This window comes from Paramisgurnus dabryanus, chromosome 19 (assembly GCF_030506205.2).
Source record: "Paramisgurnus dabryanus chromosome 19, PD_genome_1.1, whole genome shotgun sequence".
Classification (NCBI taxonomy): domain Eukaryota; kingdom Metazoa; phylum Chordata; class Actinopteri; order Cypriniformes; family Cobitidae; genus Paramisgurnus; species Paramisgurnus dabryanus.
Genome location: NC_133355.1, coordinates 9044511 through 9060934, shown reverse-complemented (window position 1 = coordinate 9060934; position 16424 = coordinate 9044511). Strand labels below are relative to the sequence as shown.

General features: G+C 35.9%; 1 protein-coding gene across 1 annotated transcript; it reads left to right on the top strand.

Annotated features, from left to right (window-relative positions):
- The first annotated feature begins 2389 nt into the window (after window positions 1-2389).
- slc2a3a (solute carrier family 2 member 3a) lies at window positions 2390-16229 on the top strand. Its single transcript, XM_065287913.1, has 11 exons — window positions 2390-2523; window positions 3068-3173; window positions 5160-5258; window positions 5467-5627; window positions 7809-8049; window positions 8373-8535; window positions 11371-11558; window positions 11678-11782; window positions 11865-11963; window positions 12044-12247; window positions 13027-16229. Exons 2-11 carry the CDS (start codon window positions 3159-3161, stop codon window positions 13342-13344), a joined length of 1593 nt encoding a protein of 530 aa, XP_065143985.1. The 5' UTR covers window positions 2390-2523; window positions 3068-3158; the 3' UTR covers window positions 13345-16229.
- Window positions 16230-16424: the final 195 nt, after the last annotated feature.

Below are 16424 nucleotides of genomic sequence, written 5' to 3'. Positions count from 1 at the left end.
TTGCCAGCTAAAGTAGCATATGCAAGTGTGTTTTGAGAAGAGGCATTTGCATTTGAAACTATCCATGTACACTGAAAAAAAAAATGATTAATTCAATTTACTCCATTAATTTATTTAAGCTATATTTAAACAAAAATATTAGAAAAAAAAACTTTTGTTTAAAAGTAGCTTAAATAAATTGATTGCAACCACTTACCTAAAATAAATTGAGTAAATTGAATTAATAATTTTTTTTCCCCCCCATATTCTATTCAATTTGATTAAACCTGAACTGTGATGGTCTTCTACATTGTTATACACAGACAATATTAAATGCTTAGCAAAAAATATTAGTGGCTTAGGTGTAAAAAGGACAAACGAAATGTTATGATGAAAAAACCATGAATTTGGCTGAAGGATTTTCACTATCTGCATTTTATTATACCTTTTTTATTATATATCAAGCAATATTTTTTTTATAAGCACAATACTCTTTATAATTTGGTTTGTAGACTTTTTTGCAGAGATGTCTAAGTGCACCTTAGCCTAAAGTTTAGACATTCATAGTATTTTTTTTAGGATTAGACATTGACCTATTGATCAAATGTACAGTACCAGTACAATTATATTTACAAATCTGTAAACGTCTGTGACAATTATGTTGTATAACATCATACTGTGGCACTGCAGTATTCTAGGCTCTAGTTGCAGTTTTACATTTCATCCTCTGGGTGGCAGAAAAGTATTTCTAATTAAAATGACATCCGTAGAATCATGCATTTCATGTTAACATGGAATACTTTTTTTCGTTTTTTTCCCACACATTTATGTATTGCTTACCCTAATAATAGTCTTAGGTCATTAATATTTTTTACATTATTATTTTTTTATGCGTAATTTTTTTAGCCTCCTATTTTTGCTCATTCATTAATGTTTGCGTTTCAGAATTTAACTTTATGCTATAAAGTCATTCAGGTAAACTATATTATACATTTAAAGCAAATGTTTTACTTTAAGTTGTTTTTTATTTGTTCTTAATATTTGTTTTTTTATTAGTTAATACATTTAAATCAACAAATAAATATGTATACTTTCTAAAAGGTTAACAATGTTAAACTTTGTTTCTTTAAAAGTAACACTGGAAATGTTCAGAAGGTGGGTGGCTTGTTATAGGCTAACATTTTTGCATGACTTTAAGGGTATTTTTTTTATTAATAAAGCCTACCTAAATTGACTTTTCAAGTAACCCTATAGCCTTAAAAGTATCCCCTGCACTGTAAAAAAAATATGTAAAAAAAAAAAGGTTAAATTGAATGGCAAAATCAAGTTCTTTTACCTTCATGCTGCCTTTTTTTTTTTTACAGTGTGGAGTAAAATACAAGCACCACTTTAATATATATAATATAAACTATAAACTATAATATGTTTTTTTATTATTATTATCAGCAAGTCAATTTTTACATTTTTAAATGTTTTTTTCCCTTATGAACACAAAAGAAGATATTTTGAAAAATGAAGGTACTGAAAGCACACAACTGGTTGAAACCATTGACTGCTATTGTAGGAAAAACAAATCTTGGAATTAAATGAGAACCGTCAATTTTGTGCTTACCAGATTTTATCAAAATATCTTCATCATGCTTTATCACAATACTTCCATAGAATAATTTTTTCCTACTATGGAAGTCAATGGTTTCCAACAGTTGTGTGCTTGCTTATTATCATTTATCAAAATGTATTTTGTGTTCAATAAAAAGAAATTCATACACGTCCTAAACAACATAAGGGTAAGTAAATTATGACCGAATTTATTAATTTTTTTTTGGGTGCACTATCCCTTTAACACAACTGAATGTTGTGTTAAAATCACCTGGATCCTTCTGGTCCTTCTGTAACCATGCAGTAGTTGCCCTGAAACACTGCAGCGTTTCATATCATCGTGTTCACGTGACTCTCTGAGGCCTGTATTAACGCAAGTGGGCGTTTCCCATCTGTCCTTCACTGGATAATGTCATTTTAAGCCTTATAACATTTTCTTTTTTTAATTATTAATGATGTTTTATTCCTAATGCTTGCTACAAATGTCAATCATGCGTGTTTCTACATCCTAGACTTAGTGGTACCCGGCCGACCGGCTCTGCATCCATTTGGTAGCATCCGTCAACTGATGCTGCTCAAGGTCACCCGCGCAGAGCATCATGGGTGTTGGGTATCGGATGCTGTGATTGGTCCCACCCCACGAGCACAATTCGCATCCCAACCTAACCGAATAAGGTATCCCAGCATCACGAGGCGCTATGACGAAACACCAGTCACGAGACGCGATGCGAAATACGCACTTTGGCTAAACAAAGGGGAGGGGACGAGGACTCGTGGTCTTACGTGCTCAGACGCCGGTATTTCGTCAAAGGGGAACGTGCGGTTTGTCGTGTATTCGTTAGGTGATAAAAAACGCGACACATCAGTGAAAGAGCGGAGACTTTATTGCTTGTGGGTCAACGGGATACGTGCACGCGTACGGGTGCTCACGACACGAGACACACGGTAACCGCATCCTGTATGTTTATATTATTATGCCGGTGTGATAATATCAGTAATTTTTGGCAAATAGTTTAGTAGTTATGGTTTAATAGTTACATTTACAAAAGTGATGCTGTTTGCTGCAGATTATATATATTTTGTTATCTTTTAGTGGAAATGACAGTTTATTATTTATGGCAAACGCAGTCACGTAATAAAGCTGCTATCAATATAAAGTATTTCAATACCGCATCTTATTGATGGCTATGGTAGCTATTCCTGACAACTTTGTATTATATTTAATATGCTGAAATAGTTTGTTTTATTAAACTGAAATGCTTTGAGACCTAACATTAATACTTTATAAAGGTTTAGGGATAAAAACAGCACTGATGTAGAGATTTCGTACAGTAGCCTAGTTGTTTTGCAAACATCATCAAATCTACATCAATACTAGATTCGCAAGAGCACCTGTTGTACCTTAACAGTGTAACCGGATATAACAGTTTTTTTCATACTTGAAGAATATTATTTAACAATCTTTCATGGTTTTTGAATATTTTAATAGTAAAACACCCCAGGCTTGGATAAGGAGATTGTGTGCTAAATCTCACGTTCACACAGAATCCATCAATCTTGGACGTTTCCACTCTATCAGGATGGAGGGGGAGAAGGTTAGTCCGATATATCAATCTGTTTTCATCCATCCATCTTTCCAGCCACTTTACAATATTTGGAGATAAATGATAGATAGCACTTGTAAATAAATACATAACACAAAGCATCCTATTGAATATATGTGTGACTCAAATTCGTGCTTTATGCAGAAAGTGACTTGCAGTTTGTATATGGTGCTGTATTGTACTGTATATGTTGTACATGCTGATCATAATGCTATTACTTTATAGGCCTACTACAGATGCTTTGTTTTGCATTACTTGAAAACTATTTTGATTATGTAAATGGCTGGTCACAAGCTTATGTCACTCGGGGTTTCAGCACTGAATGTATGCCGAATGTGAATCAATGAGATCAATCAGCTGTTGCACACATAATCCCAATCTGTTCGCGTTGTTGGCTGTGGTCCAATTGTAAGGAATCTCAATACAGCTGTTACCCTGAGCAGGTTGCTATGGCGATGAGGAGTGGCACGGATGCTTAGGAGAGAATATTAAGATGAGTATGGATATAAATGGGAAAGGGCAACAAGAGCCAGAGAGTCTGGGTGGCTGGTGATGTTGTTTTTATTGGAGGTTTATTTATATCCTCTTAAGACTCACAACATCAGGAGATTAAATTATAATTGTGTTGCAGGATGTTGCAAGCAGATTTAACTTTAACTGCTTAAGGATGTGAGGACATTTCTGTCACAGAATGCATTTGTCAAGTGAGATTCATTTTGACTTATTTCACTGAGTCATTGTGAGTGTATGAGTCTGTGAGAGAGACATAGAAAGCATCCGAGCAATAGGGCAAATAAGATCAAATTTAAATGATAATGATGCTATTGATCTCCATTTCCTGTGCACAGTTCATTTAGAGAGTTTATTTATCTTTTTTTCATAGATAAGGCTACATGCAGTTGTACATATAAGCCTTTTTTGCTTTATTTCTATTTTTGCTTTTTACACTAGTTAGGATCAGTATATACGTATAGGTAGTTGGTCTGCCATTTGCATCCTTTATGGCAAACGTCTTATGTTCACCTTGAAACAGTTCAATAACTAGGCTTGAGGTCAATCTGTATAGACTCATATGTCCCTTTAAAATGTACACTGTCAGCACTGCTGTGTCCTATTGCCCTAGAAACCTGGGTTTAGCAGAATGGTTGGCTTTTGTTAACCAAAACATATGGTTTTGTCTTACAGCTGGAGGCAGGGCCATTTTAGGACACTGTTGTTGTTTGATAATTAAAACGTGGGCGTTACTAATGTACAGTTTGCTACTGCCGTGTTTACTCGGATAAATTCGGCTTTAGCTGTGCACGGTGTTACTAAATTATCTTCCTGAGGGAAATCGGTCATTCAAACGTTATTGAATGAAAACGGGGGAAGGGTAAAAAACTGGGACTTTAAAGAAACATACAATCCAATGAAAGCAAACCTAAGAAGACATTTCTGTAGAGATTTTAAGCATGGGGGTTTTAAAATCAATATAACATAAATTAGCAAGCACCAAGGAGCTTTCAAAGTCATGGTTTTTGTTTTAAAGGGGACATATCATGTAAATCTAACTTTGGGTCCTACCTAGAAAATGCAACCCTGTAACTTAGTTTTGGTAAACCATTCTCTGCAAGCAGGTGAAAAAATAGCTCACTGAAATTTGGCTCCCCTTGTGATGTCAGAAGGGGATAATACCGCCCCTTAGTCTTCACTATCCAACCAGAGCTTTGCCATTTAGTGCAGAGATTATCTTATTTGCATTTAAAAGGACACACCCAAAACGGCACATTTTTGCTCGCACCTACAACATTGCATTTGTAACATGCTATAATAAATTATCTATATGATATGGTAAAACCTCACATACATAGTCTGGGGACACTAAAGTTTTATTTTAAAAAAGTTTTGTGAAATGTCTCTTTTAATGTGTATCTGGGTCACATAACGAAAATTGTGAACATTCAACTGACCATAAATATTTTCTCTTTTGGTTAATAGAAACAGATAACATGCTACCTAATGTTTTCTTTATCAACGGCTGTAATCGGTTCGCTACAGTTTGGCTACAACACAGGTGTTATCAATGCACCTGAACAGGTGAGTGTTTGTATGCATTTATACACCAATCAGAAGTCTGAAAACATATGCTTATTCTTTTATTGCTATTTCTCACGTTTAAAAAAATGGAAAATTATTGAATTATAGAAACTCCTATACTGTATGTTAGCATTTACAAGTCTTTCTTTGCATTTATCACAGACTGTTAACTGCATTTTTGTTTTTACGTTTTTCTGTATATTTTTAGAAATTACGAGCCTTTTTCAACGAGACATGGATGCAGCGCTACGGGGAGCCCATCAAGCCGGGCGTGTGCACCATCGTGTGGAGCTTTGCGGTGGCCATCTTTAGTGTGGGTGGAATGATAGGCTCCTTCAGTGTTGGTGTCATAGCCAACAAATTTGGAAGGTGAGTGGAAATCAATCTATAATGTCTGGTACCGAAAATAATTAGGATATGTATTTGGGGAAAATGTTGGTTTAGTCATCATCACCATAAAGTGCATTCAAGTCCTCCTGGGTTGTTCATAATTATGAGCTTGACGTAATGTGCATTCAAGTCACTTTTGTGGGTGTAAGATGATGTACCATCTTTTAAAGAGACACTCCACTTTTTTTGAAAAAAAAGTTAAACATTTGATTTTTACCGTTTTGAAATCCATTCAGCTGATCTCCAGGTTTGGTGCTAGCACTTTTAGCATAGCTTAGCGCAATCCATTGAATCTGATTAGACCATTAGCATCGTGCCTAAAAGTAACCAAAGAGTTGACTCTTCTGTAGTTACAAAGTGCACCAAGACCAACGGATAAATTTAAAGTTGTGATTTTCTAGGCAGATATGGCTAGGAACTATACTCTCATTCTGGCGTAATAACCAAGGACTTTGCTGCTGTAATATGGCTGCAGGAGGCGCAATGATATGAGTGTCCCTTTAATAAATGGTTTGGTACTCTACTAATATAAAATGAAGATCAAAGAATGTGCATCAAACGTGTTTTACCTTTTTATATTTTTAATACATTCATAAAGCCACTGTAAACTGTACAATTTACGTAAATTTAGTGTTAAATTAACGTAAAATACATTTATATTACAATGCTGTCATATTTCGTGCAGACAGTGCTATCACATTTTATTTTTTGAAAATAAAAACGGCAAACAAAGGTCAATCACAGACATGGCATCCGTTGAATTTCTGCCATGTTTGTCATTAAAAAATGTGTAAATTCGGGGCTTAAAGGGATAGTTCGGCCAAAAATGATATTAAACCCATGATTTACTCACCCCCAAGCTGTCCATATGTCCATCGTTTTTCAGACAATTGATATTTATTTTCGTTAATAAAGTTTTAAATATGTATATTCCTACAACAACACCGCGCGGATTACCCTCAGAAGACCTTTGTTTATCATCCTGGAGCCGTTTGGATTTAATTTGTGAAGGATGGACGCACTTTTTTTGGACTTGAAGGTCGTTGACTATGGGTGGACCCCGTAACATTACATTTAATCAACTGAAAGATCTAAAATATTTTCTAAAATATCCGAAAATGTGTTTGTCTGAAAAACGATGGACATATGCAACTCGGACAGCTTGGGGGTGAGTAAATCATGGGTTTAATATCATTTTTGGCCGAACTATCCCTTTAAGGGAAATCCTGGGTTTCTCACTTGTATTTATTATGACTTTGTGGTGGTTGTTCATGGGTATTCATCTCGTAAATACGATATATCTGACATGACTTGAATGTACCGATAAACAAAGTAATGTCAGAGCTTTGGCCTAGCGATTGATGCTTACACTGTCAGACATTTCTTTTTTTTTAAATGGTCCTAAGCTGTCACTGGGGCAGTACCTTTAAAAAGGTCCTAATATGTACCAATTAAGTACAGATATGTATACATTTGGTACCAATATGTACCCTTTGAGGTACTAATATTTCTCTTTTATGTACTAATATGCACTTTTTGGTACCAATGTGTACACCTGAGGTATTAAAATGAACCATTTACCTGCAAATACTTTTTAAAGGGTATTGTTGAAGTGAAAGCTTACACCATTTTTCTGACAGTGTAACATAAAGCTATTGTGCTCATACATGTATTGTAAGTTTGAATCTAGCTTATGACATTTCATTATAACCTTTTGTCTCAATAAATGCCCAATATAGACATTTAAAGTTTGCTTATCCATATTTATATGTCTTGTTATGTTGTATATATCTTCTTTGTTTTTACAGTATATATGTTAGTGTAACACAGTGCTTTATTTAGCCAAGAAATATTTAATAAATAATAAAAGACGCTGAAAATAATAAGGGCACTCAGCGGAAAAGAGTTGACCTATGCCCTGAGTGCTCCGGCTACATTGTCAGAACAACTAAATTTAAGGCAAGCATTCATGTGTACCGAGCGGTCTTTGAATGTCTCCGTCACACCGCCTGGTTGGTCTGTGGTTTCCTGGTAGAGATTCAGCCTGTATCTTATTTCCCTTCCTGTCATTTTCTTCTAATGTCCTCTGTGTCTGTCTGAATTAGTGTTTCTTATTCAATTTAATGTCCTCGCTTTCTCGTGTTTCTCGTGTCTCTGCAGACGTAGATCCATGTTTCTCGTGAATATCTTGGCTGTGATTGGTGGCGCTCTCATGGGATTGTGCACTCTCTGTTACTCCTTTGAGATGGTCATTGTTGGCCGGCTGGTGATTGGACTGTTCTGTGGTCTCTTTACTGGTCTTACTCCAATGTACGTTGGGGAGTTGTCGCCCACTCCCCTTCGCGGGGCCTTTGGGACCCTGCACCAGCTTGGCGTCGTGGTGGGCATCTTAATTGCTCAGGTACGGTATGATACATCTTCATTTAAAAGCAGAAAAAAGTACAAAAGGTGTGATCACTTGGATAGTACCCTTTAAACATTTACTGTAGATACAATACCTTTTGAGGTACCAACATGCACCCTTTAGGAAGTGTACATGTGGAGTCTTTTGTCCTATTAATCGCACATTTGGGAAATATGTCCTTAATTATTTTTTATGTGTTTCCATCATATACATACAACTTTCTGAATATTACTTATATAGTCTGCTAACCTAATTTCTCAGAATTTATTAGATAAAAATAGCTCCCCGACACTGAAAGATTTGCGTCCTTTCCCGTGTAGATCTTTGGTCTGGAGTATATACTGGGTTCACAAAAGCTCTGGCCTTTGCTTTTGGCTTTAACCGTCCTACCTGCCATCGTGCAATGTATTCTGCTGCCATTCTGCCCTGAGAGTCCTCGCTACCTTCTTATCAACCTTAACCAGGAGGAGCAGGCCCGCAAAGGTAAGACAGACATTACAATTTAACTTAATCTCAACTAAGCTACATCCATTGCAGAATTTAAAGGAAACACCTTCGTTTATCAATATTCTTACCTCAGCTTAGACGAATTAATACAAACCTGTCTTTTTTCAATGCTTGCACTTAATCTTTGTACCGCGCCTTGTGAATGTGTTAGCATTTAGCCTAGCCCCATTCATTCCTATGGATCCAAACAGGGATGAATTTAGAAGCCACCAAACACTTCCACGTTTTAACTACTTAAAGACTGTTACACGTCTGTTACACGTATGGTGGCACAAAATAAAACTTTTGTTTGGAGCCATAGGAATGAATGGGGCTAGGCTAAATGCTAACACATTTAAGAAGCGCTGTACAAAGAATAAAAAGTGCACGCATTGAAAAAAGACAGGTATGTATTCATTCATCTAGGTTGAGGTAAGAACATAATAAAATATTTAAAAACGGTGATATTTCCTTTATAGTCCGTGAAAAGTCAGATAAAAAAGCCAAATAAATAATATAAGCTATTAAAATCTTGGAAAAACAGGCAGGATTCTCTGCCCTCAAATGTTGGGGCGTTTTCGCTGTCGGAGCTGTCCCACACCCACTTGTGGGAAAGCTGCCGTCTCTCTCAATTTTCAAATACTGCTACACCCTGAATGGATGCCCATGATTGTGTTAGGGGGGGGGGGGGCATGCTCAGTGGCATCATCGAGTCACCATTTTAGCCCCGCCCAAATAATCCTGAACACAGAAAGTGGGAAAATGTGTTTCAGCAATAAATTTCGAACATTTATATTGAGATACAATTCTAAATAAACAGACTAGCCTGCAGAAAAATGCCACATACAAGATCAGTGCTGTTGGGGGAAAGACAAGTTTTAAAAATAACTGGTTGAACCAGACTAAGTTAGTTTACTCTTCTCTGGTGGGCTTGTTTGTTTAAATGTTTTTTGGGTTACACTTTACAATAAGGTTCATTAGTTAACATTAGTTAACTACATTAGTTAACATGAACTAATAATGAACTGCACTTATAAAGCATTTATTAAACTTTGTTAATGTTAAATTCAACAATTACTAATACTTTATTAAAATCTTGTTAAGGTTAGTTAATGCACTGTGAACTAACATGAACAAACATTTAAAAGCTTTATTTCTATTAACTAACATTAACTAAGATTAATAAATACTGTAACAAATGTATTGCTCATGGTTTGTTCATGTTAGGTAATACATTAACTAATGTTAACTAATGAACCTTATTGTAAAGTGTTACCGTTTTTTGCAAGGTTTTGGGCACCTTTTTAGTGGTCAGGCTGGGTAAACAACTGACTAGCTAAACATAATCTTGGTTAGACTGAGAGATCCCACACTAGTTTAATGTCCAGGTTAGGAGACCAGCTAGCTAAGACCTGCAAAGAGACTGTATATAAAGTTATAATTTAACTAGTGTGTTCAGCAGAGAGAGCCTAAATTTATATTTCAATTATATTTCTCTTTTCTACAACTGTAACTATTGCATGTAACCTTATGTGCAGCGCTTAACACTGATTGAGTCTCCTGAGAGTGATGATGACATAATGAGCTTTAAGTATTAAAGGTGGGGTGCATGGTTTTGGAAAAAGGAGTCGGGCCGACTACCAAAACTCATTTGTATCCAATCAGCAGTAAGGGGCGTGTCTACTAAACAACATCATTGCCTGGGTTGCGTATGTGTGGGGCGGGTCTATCAAAAGAAGGTCCAGATTCTATTGGGGTAGGGAGTGTTTGTTTAGGTGATTTCAAATGTCCACATTGGCTTTCAGAGATTATGCACCATGCCTTTAAGCAGTAATTTACTACCTGATACCTTTTAAAGGGAAAGTTCACCCAAAAATGAAAATTCTGTCATCATTTACTCATCCTTAGGTTGATATGAACCTGCATAAATAACTGTATACTGCTAAAAAACAATCAAGATATTCTGAATAATCATCTGGGGCACCATTGACTTCCATAGTAGGAGAAAATAATACTATGGGAGTGAATGGTGCCCAGATCTGTTAATTTATTAATTTATTAACATTTTAAAAATATCTTTGTGTTCAGCAGAACAAAGAAATTTTATAAAGGGTCGGAAACATCATGAGTAAATGATAATGGAATTTTAATTTTTCGAGGAACTATCCCTTTAACAGCAAACTATTATTATTAAACTGTATAGTATCAACCCAGCTAGCACAGCTAAGTTGTAAAAACTATTTAAAAGAATAACCATTTTCCTGACCAATGGTAGCTAAATGTGTGGGAAAACCTGTTTAACGTCGTGTTTTTGTTGACTATGGAGTCCAAGCCTTTTCTCTGGATTATGGAGAACCAAGCCTTTCTTTGGTAATGTGGTTTTGTTCCTCAAATATGAGACACAAGTTAGCCCCTGAACTTGACACGAGACCATCATCATCTCCTCTTCTTAGTTGAATATGATGTAATGATGGCCTTCATTGCCCAGATACATTCAACATACATACCACACAAACATGCATACTCCAAAAAGCACTGATCTTCTGGTTTCATTAAATGTAGGATTCATTTCTTCTCTGTGATGTTGTTTACATGTCAATCACGTTTGCACTCTGACCAATTGTATCTTTCTGTACCCTGAATTTTGTTCCTCGTACTTTATTCTGACACATTTATTTATCCGAAATTTATGTCAATTATGTCTGCCAATGAATTGCCTCTTTGGCAGAGTTCTTGCTATGCTGATATCCTGACAGTTACACAGTATATGAATTATAAATAAGAAAGAGATTTGTTTGGCCGTTTTCCAAGTCTATTTATTTTATGCCTCAGTCTTGGTGCGTCTCCGTGGTTATGAGGATGTGGGGAAGGACATGCAAGAGATGAAAGAGGAAAGTATGAAGACACAAATGGAAAAGAAGGTGACCATTCCCGAGCTCTTCCGCTCCCCTGCTTACCGGCAGCCTATCCTCATCGCTATAATGCTTCAGCTTTCCCAGCAGCTCTCCGGCATCAATGCTGTGAGTAAAATGCATTATGTATTGTGCACTCACACTGTAATGTAAACTGCGTATCTCCTGTGTCGCACTGTATTTAAAAAAAACCTGTTGTTACATTTGCCCTTCTCTGCCTCACTAAGGTGTTTTATTACTCAACTGGTATATTTGAGTCCGCCGGAGTGACTCAGCCCATCTACGCCACTATTGGAGCTGGTGCAGTCAACACTGTGTTTACTGTGGTGTCTGTAAGTTTTTAATCATTACACTTTACGAGGAATAAGTGTTTTTGAGAAATACTCAATCATCTGTCTTTTCCTTTATATCAAGCTCTTCTTGGTGGAGAGGGCCGGACGGAGAACTTTGCATCTTATTGGTTTGGGTGGAATGGCTGTCAGCGCCTTGATCATGACCATCGCCCTCTTAATGGTGGGTTATGCTGTCTGTTTCTGATCTCATGGTGACATAGAAATGTTAATCTTATACTTTTTAATTTTTTTTCTGAGCAGAAACACATAGAGGCAGTTCGGTACCTCAGCATTGCTGGAGTTTTTGCCTTCGTGGCCATGTTTGAGATGGGACCAGGGCCTATTCCATGGTTCATAGTGGCTGAACTCTTCTCTCAGGGTCCCCGACCCGCAGCCATGGCCGTCGCTGGATGCTCTAACTGGACAGCCAATTTCCTTGTGGGAATCAGCTTCCCCAAACTAGAGGTGCAAGATTAATTTAAATTCATCTATAAATATAATTTACATATGCAAACATAAAATCCTGTAATGTCCTTCTTGAAAAACCTTGCAATTTTTAAGAAAGCTTTAACTCTTTCCCCGCCATTGATGTACGGAGCCCCTAAGGGGACATGGAGCAAAAATTAAATCAATTTTAGTTTCATGTGGGCATGAACGATTTATCTCGTCAATTAAGAGAAAACATTTGCATAAAAATTTGTTTCTGAAGAGTTTTTATGTTAATCTGCAATACCGTGATTATCCAATAGAGGCGCACTTTGACAATTTATGAAAAACTGAAGCCAAAACGTTATTTACTCATTTTAAATTCTGTGTATATTTTGATAATCGTTCTGAATCTAATATCTAAATTCCTTCAGAAAAATTCAATTATTTTAGCTTTTTGCTAAAAAAAATATATTTGTTAAAGAAAAATACCCATATTTAAGAGTTTATAAGCAGTAAAAAATATAGATAGGATGAAACGTTTTTCATCATTTTGTTTGTTTGTTTATTGTTTGTTTGAAAGCAGAGGGTCTGTTCTTTCATTTGATATATTAGTATGTTGATATATTTTTAGAAGAAAAATTTCCTGTAATGCATTTTGTGAAAATCACAAAAAATGCAAGCAGGGCAACTTTTAAAAAAATGGCTGGTGGGGAATTGTTTAAAATAAACAGATATTTTGGATGCCAAACGCATACATGTAAATGTATCATAAACTTTGTGGATCAAATAATTTTGTCTTTGTTTGTGATTCATAGGAACTGTGTGGGCCATACGTCTTCATCATATTCATGATCTTCCTCATCTTCTTCTTCATCTTCACATACTTCTGCGTCCCTGAGACGAAGGGGCGAACATTCGACGAGATCGCTCGTGGTTTTAGCGGAGCCTCGCCTCCGCCCGCTGCCTCCTTGGAAGAGTCCGGCAGGGTGCCGCTTCCAGACTCCCCAGTGAAAGAGAAGGTCCCGTTGGTGGAAGCTTCCAGAAATTCCTCTGAGCAGGGACCCAGCTCATCCGAGCAGTGCACAGGAGAGGTGGGAAAGGTGGAGGAGCCATTGGTAGAATCTAGCAAATAAGTCAAATCTACAATAGGTTCGGTTTTTAAAGAACAGCATATAAATACAGCTTAACATCATTAAAGCCACAGCAGGTACCAGTGAAGATAGAAATATAATACTAGAGATTATATTGGCAAGAGATTATTTAGTTTCAACAGATTAGGAAGGAAACTGCAGTGGTGAGTCACAAATCACCTACCGTAGATGTATTTTAAAGTGATAGAAGAGCTCCTAGAGCGTGAGCTTTATTTTATTGTTACTTATTGATGGTTGGTGCAATATTGATTATTGTTTTAAGGGTTTTATCATTCTATCCTCGTGTGTTGATATTCCTATGTGTGTCTTTTTGGTAACGTTTCAATGTAAAAATCAAATCGGGCTTGAAAGGGAATTTCACATTTGGCCTTCATAAATCCACTCGTCATCAGAATTCACCTTCTTTAAGAAAAAGCCAAATTGGCAACTCATTTTTAAAGAAGCCCCTATAAATCAAACACTCTCAAGGTTTTTGCACATACGATAAAGTGAAATATTATGAAATGTGTGTATATATAATACAATATATAGATATATACTTTTTCATTAGCTCAGATCACTATATGGCCATTTATTAGAAACAATACATTTAAATAGATTTAAATAAAATAATAAATATTTATATTTGGGAGGGTTGGGGCTTTAGCTAGTAAGCTTATGCCAAGAAATAGTTTACTGCCAAAAATAATACATTTAAATCAAGTCTTTAGATGAATAGCTCAGTCATGCTGTTCATATAAACTTAGTTGTAAAGGGCCGAACTGTAGAGGAGGCAGATGGATTGACCAGGGTTTGGTGTTTTTGCAAATGTTTTGATCAGGAAGGAATATGGGCCAGATTTACTAACAGCTTGCGCAAACACCTCTTTTGTCGTTAAAGGAGCTGTATGTAATTTGGTAACGCAGTCTAAATATTAGAGACGTTTTTCCCTTTCCCACTCTCGGGTTGCCAGACAAATACACCCTAAAAATTGGTGCTAAATAGCACTAAAAGCTTGTAATCATAGGGAAATAATTTTTAACAACAATACGGGGTGATATAGACCCTCTTACTGTTTGTACACAATGATGACAAGCAAATGTGCGTGCATCTTGGCAACGGAAGTATGGCGAGAATCAGCAGCGTGTTAAGCTACGAACGGATTAAGCAACACAGACACAGAAAGTTATTTTAAAAAGTTGACTTTATTAAATGGTATCAGGTCATTATTTGAGTTGGTCATTATGAAAATTAAACCGTGCACTGCAAAAAAATAGTTTTTACTTAGTATTTTTGTCTTGTTTTTAGTTCAAATCAGTCCTTCCAGAAAAACATGTTTTTTTGTGATTGTTGCGGGCAAAAATCCTTGATCTTGCGGCATGTTTTTTTTAAATGTGATGGAATATACAGAATATTTATGCAATTTTATGCAATGAAATTGCGGGAACTTGCAAAAACTGCGGGAACTTTTCATTGATGTTCACGTCACGTATTTACGTCACTTCCTAACATTCCCATGATAACATGGGACATAGCTGCGCATGTGTGAAGTAAATGCAACATTTTTCAACTTTGTGCTGAGATATATATGACTTTTTGCTACGAAAATGCGGAATTATGAAATCATGCAAGCCCCGCATATTTTATGAGCAGAAATCTGCAATTTGTGCGGTGTATTTAAAAAATTTGGCCCCCGCATAAATATGCGGACTTTGGCTGGTTATGCATTGAATCATGCGATCGCATAATCGCGTTTTTCTGGAGGGACTGAAAAATATCAGAAGGTTTTTAAATCAAATTTAAGTAAATTTCTGCATAAAACCAGCAAAAAAATCTGTGTAAATATGTGGTAAGCTAATTTTTCTTGAATTAAGTGTTTAAGAAAAAAGTTCAAGATTTTACGCTTATCCCATTATATAATTATCCCTTTTTTTTTGCTTGTTATTTTTTTTTCTAAAAACTAGACTTATTCTCTCATCAAGAAAATGCATTTTGATTTAAGCATTTTTTTAAATGTGTACTAAAAACAAGACAAAAACACGAAGTAATAAAGTCGTTCCAATCGGCTCATTTTTGTGTTAATTTGCCTTGTTATGTAAATCTGGCCCTATAAACATTAAAAACGCTACTGAATTTTCTGTGCTAGATGTTTAGTATAGGCTACCAGCATTTTGTGCCCATAGTATGCACTGCACCAACTCACGTTGACGTTTGACGGAGCAGTGCCAGACATCTCACCTGATTTGAATAAATGTTTATTATGATTGTTGCTCTGCACTTTCCTACACCGCAAGTCCTTTTTAAAGAGAGAACAGTATTTATTTATTTATTTATATTTATTTTTGCTTCTATTAGAGTGTGTGTAACAAATTCTATAATGTATGTGAAAAATTCTTTATGCTGCCAATTGCTTACGTGCTCCTGTTTTTTCTGGATATTGAATGTGAAAGTATTTATTAAGCACATTTAGTAATTGTGTGTACAAACATGCTGTTCCCTGTAAATCATATATTGTTGCATGGAAAGCAACTCCATGAAAAATAGGCCAAGAAGGAACATTCCACATGCTGTGATGTGCTCTGACTGCATAGCTTCAGCTGTTATACACTTCACATACCTCTGCTGTGCATATTGTACACATTAAAAACACATTTTTCTGCTTATTGTACAAAGTTAGAAAAACTTCACTGTAAATATCTGCATTGACGTTTTGTGTTGGATGGTGTCAGTGTTTGGCTTGCAGTTGAACGAGAACGTCTGTCCGCTTGACAAAAGTGTTGATGTTTTGACATTTGTATATTTGATGGTGGGTTTTCATGCAGGTGTATCAAAATCATGAGTGGTGTGTACAGTTGTTTTATTATTTTGTGAATAAATAGTCTAAATAATTTCATGTTTCATCTGTTTTCAAATGCAGTCACTAGGCTTGCAGTTAATTTTCCAGATGAGTTCAACTATGAATATTTGCGATGCTTAGATATACAGTAGTACAAAAATCTAGACAGCTGTACATTAGGAATTGATTAAGCAGATTAACAGCAAACAAGAAGACAAGATATTTTTTTGTATTTTGTGTCAGAATT

Coding starts and splice junctions, on each gene's coding strand:
- slc2a3a (XM_065287913.1), top strand. Junction 11,559..11,677: donor AGCTCTCCGGCATCAATGCT/GTGAGTAAAATG, acceptor TGCCTCACTAAG/GTGTTTTATTACTCAACTGG. Junction 12,248..13,026: donor TCAGCTTCCCCAAACTAGAG/GTGCAAGATTAA, acceptor TGTGATTCATAG/GAACTGTGTGGGCCATACGT.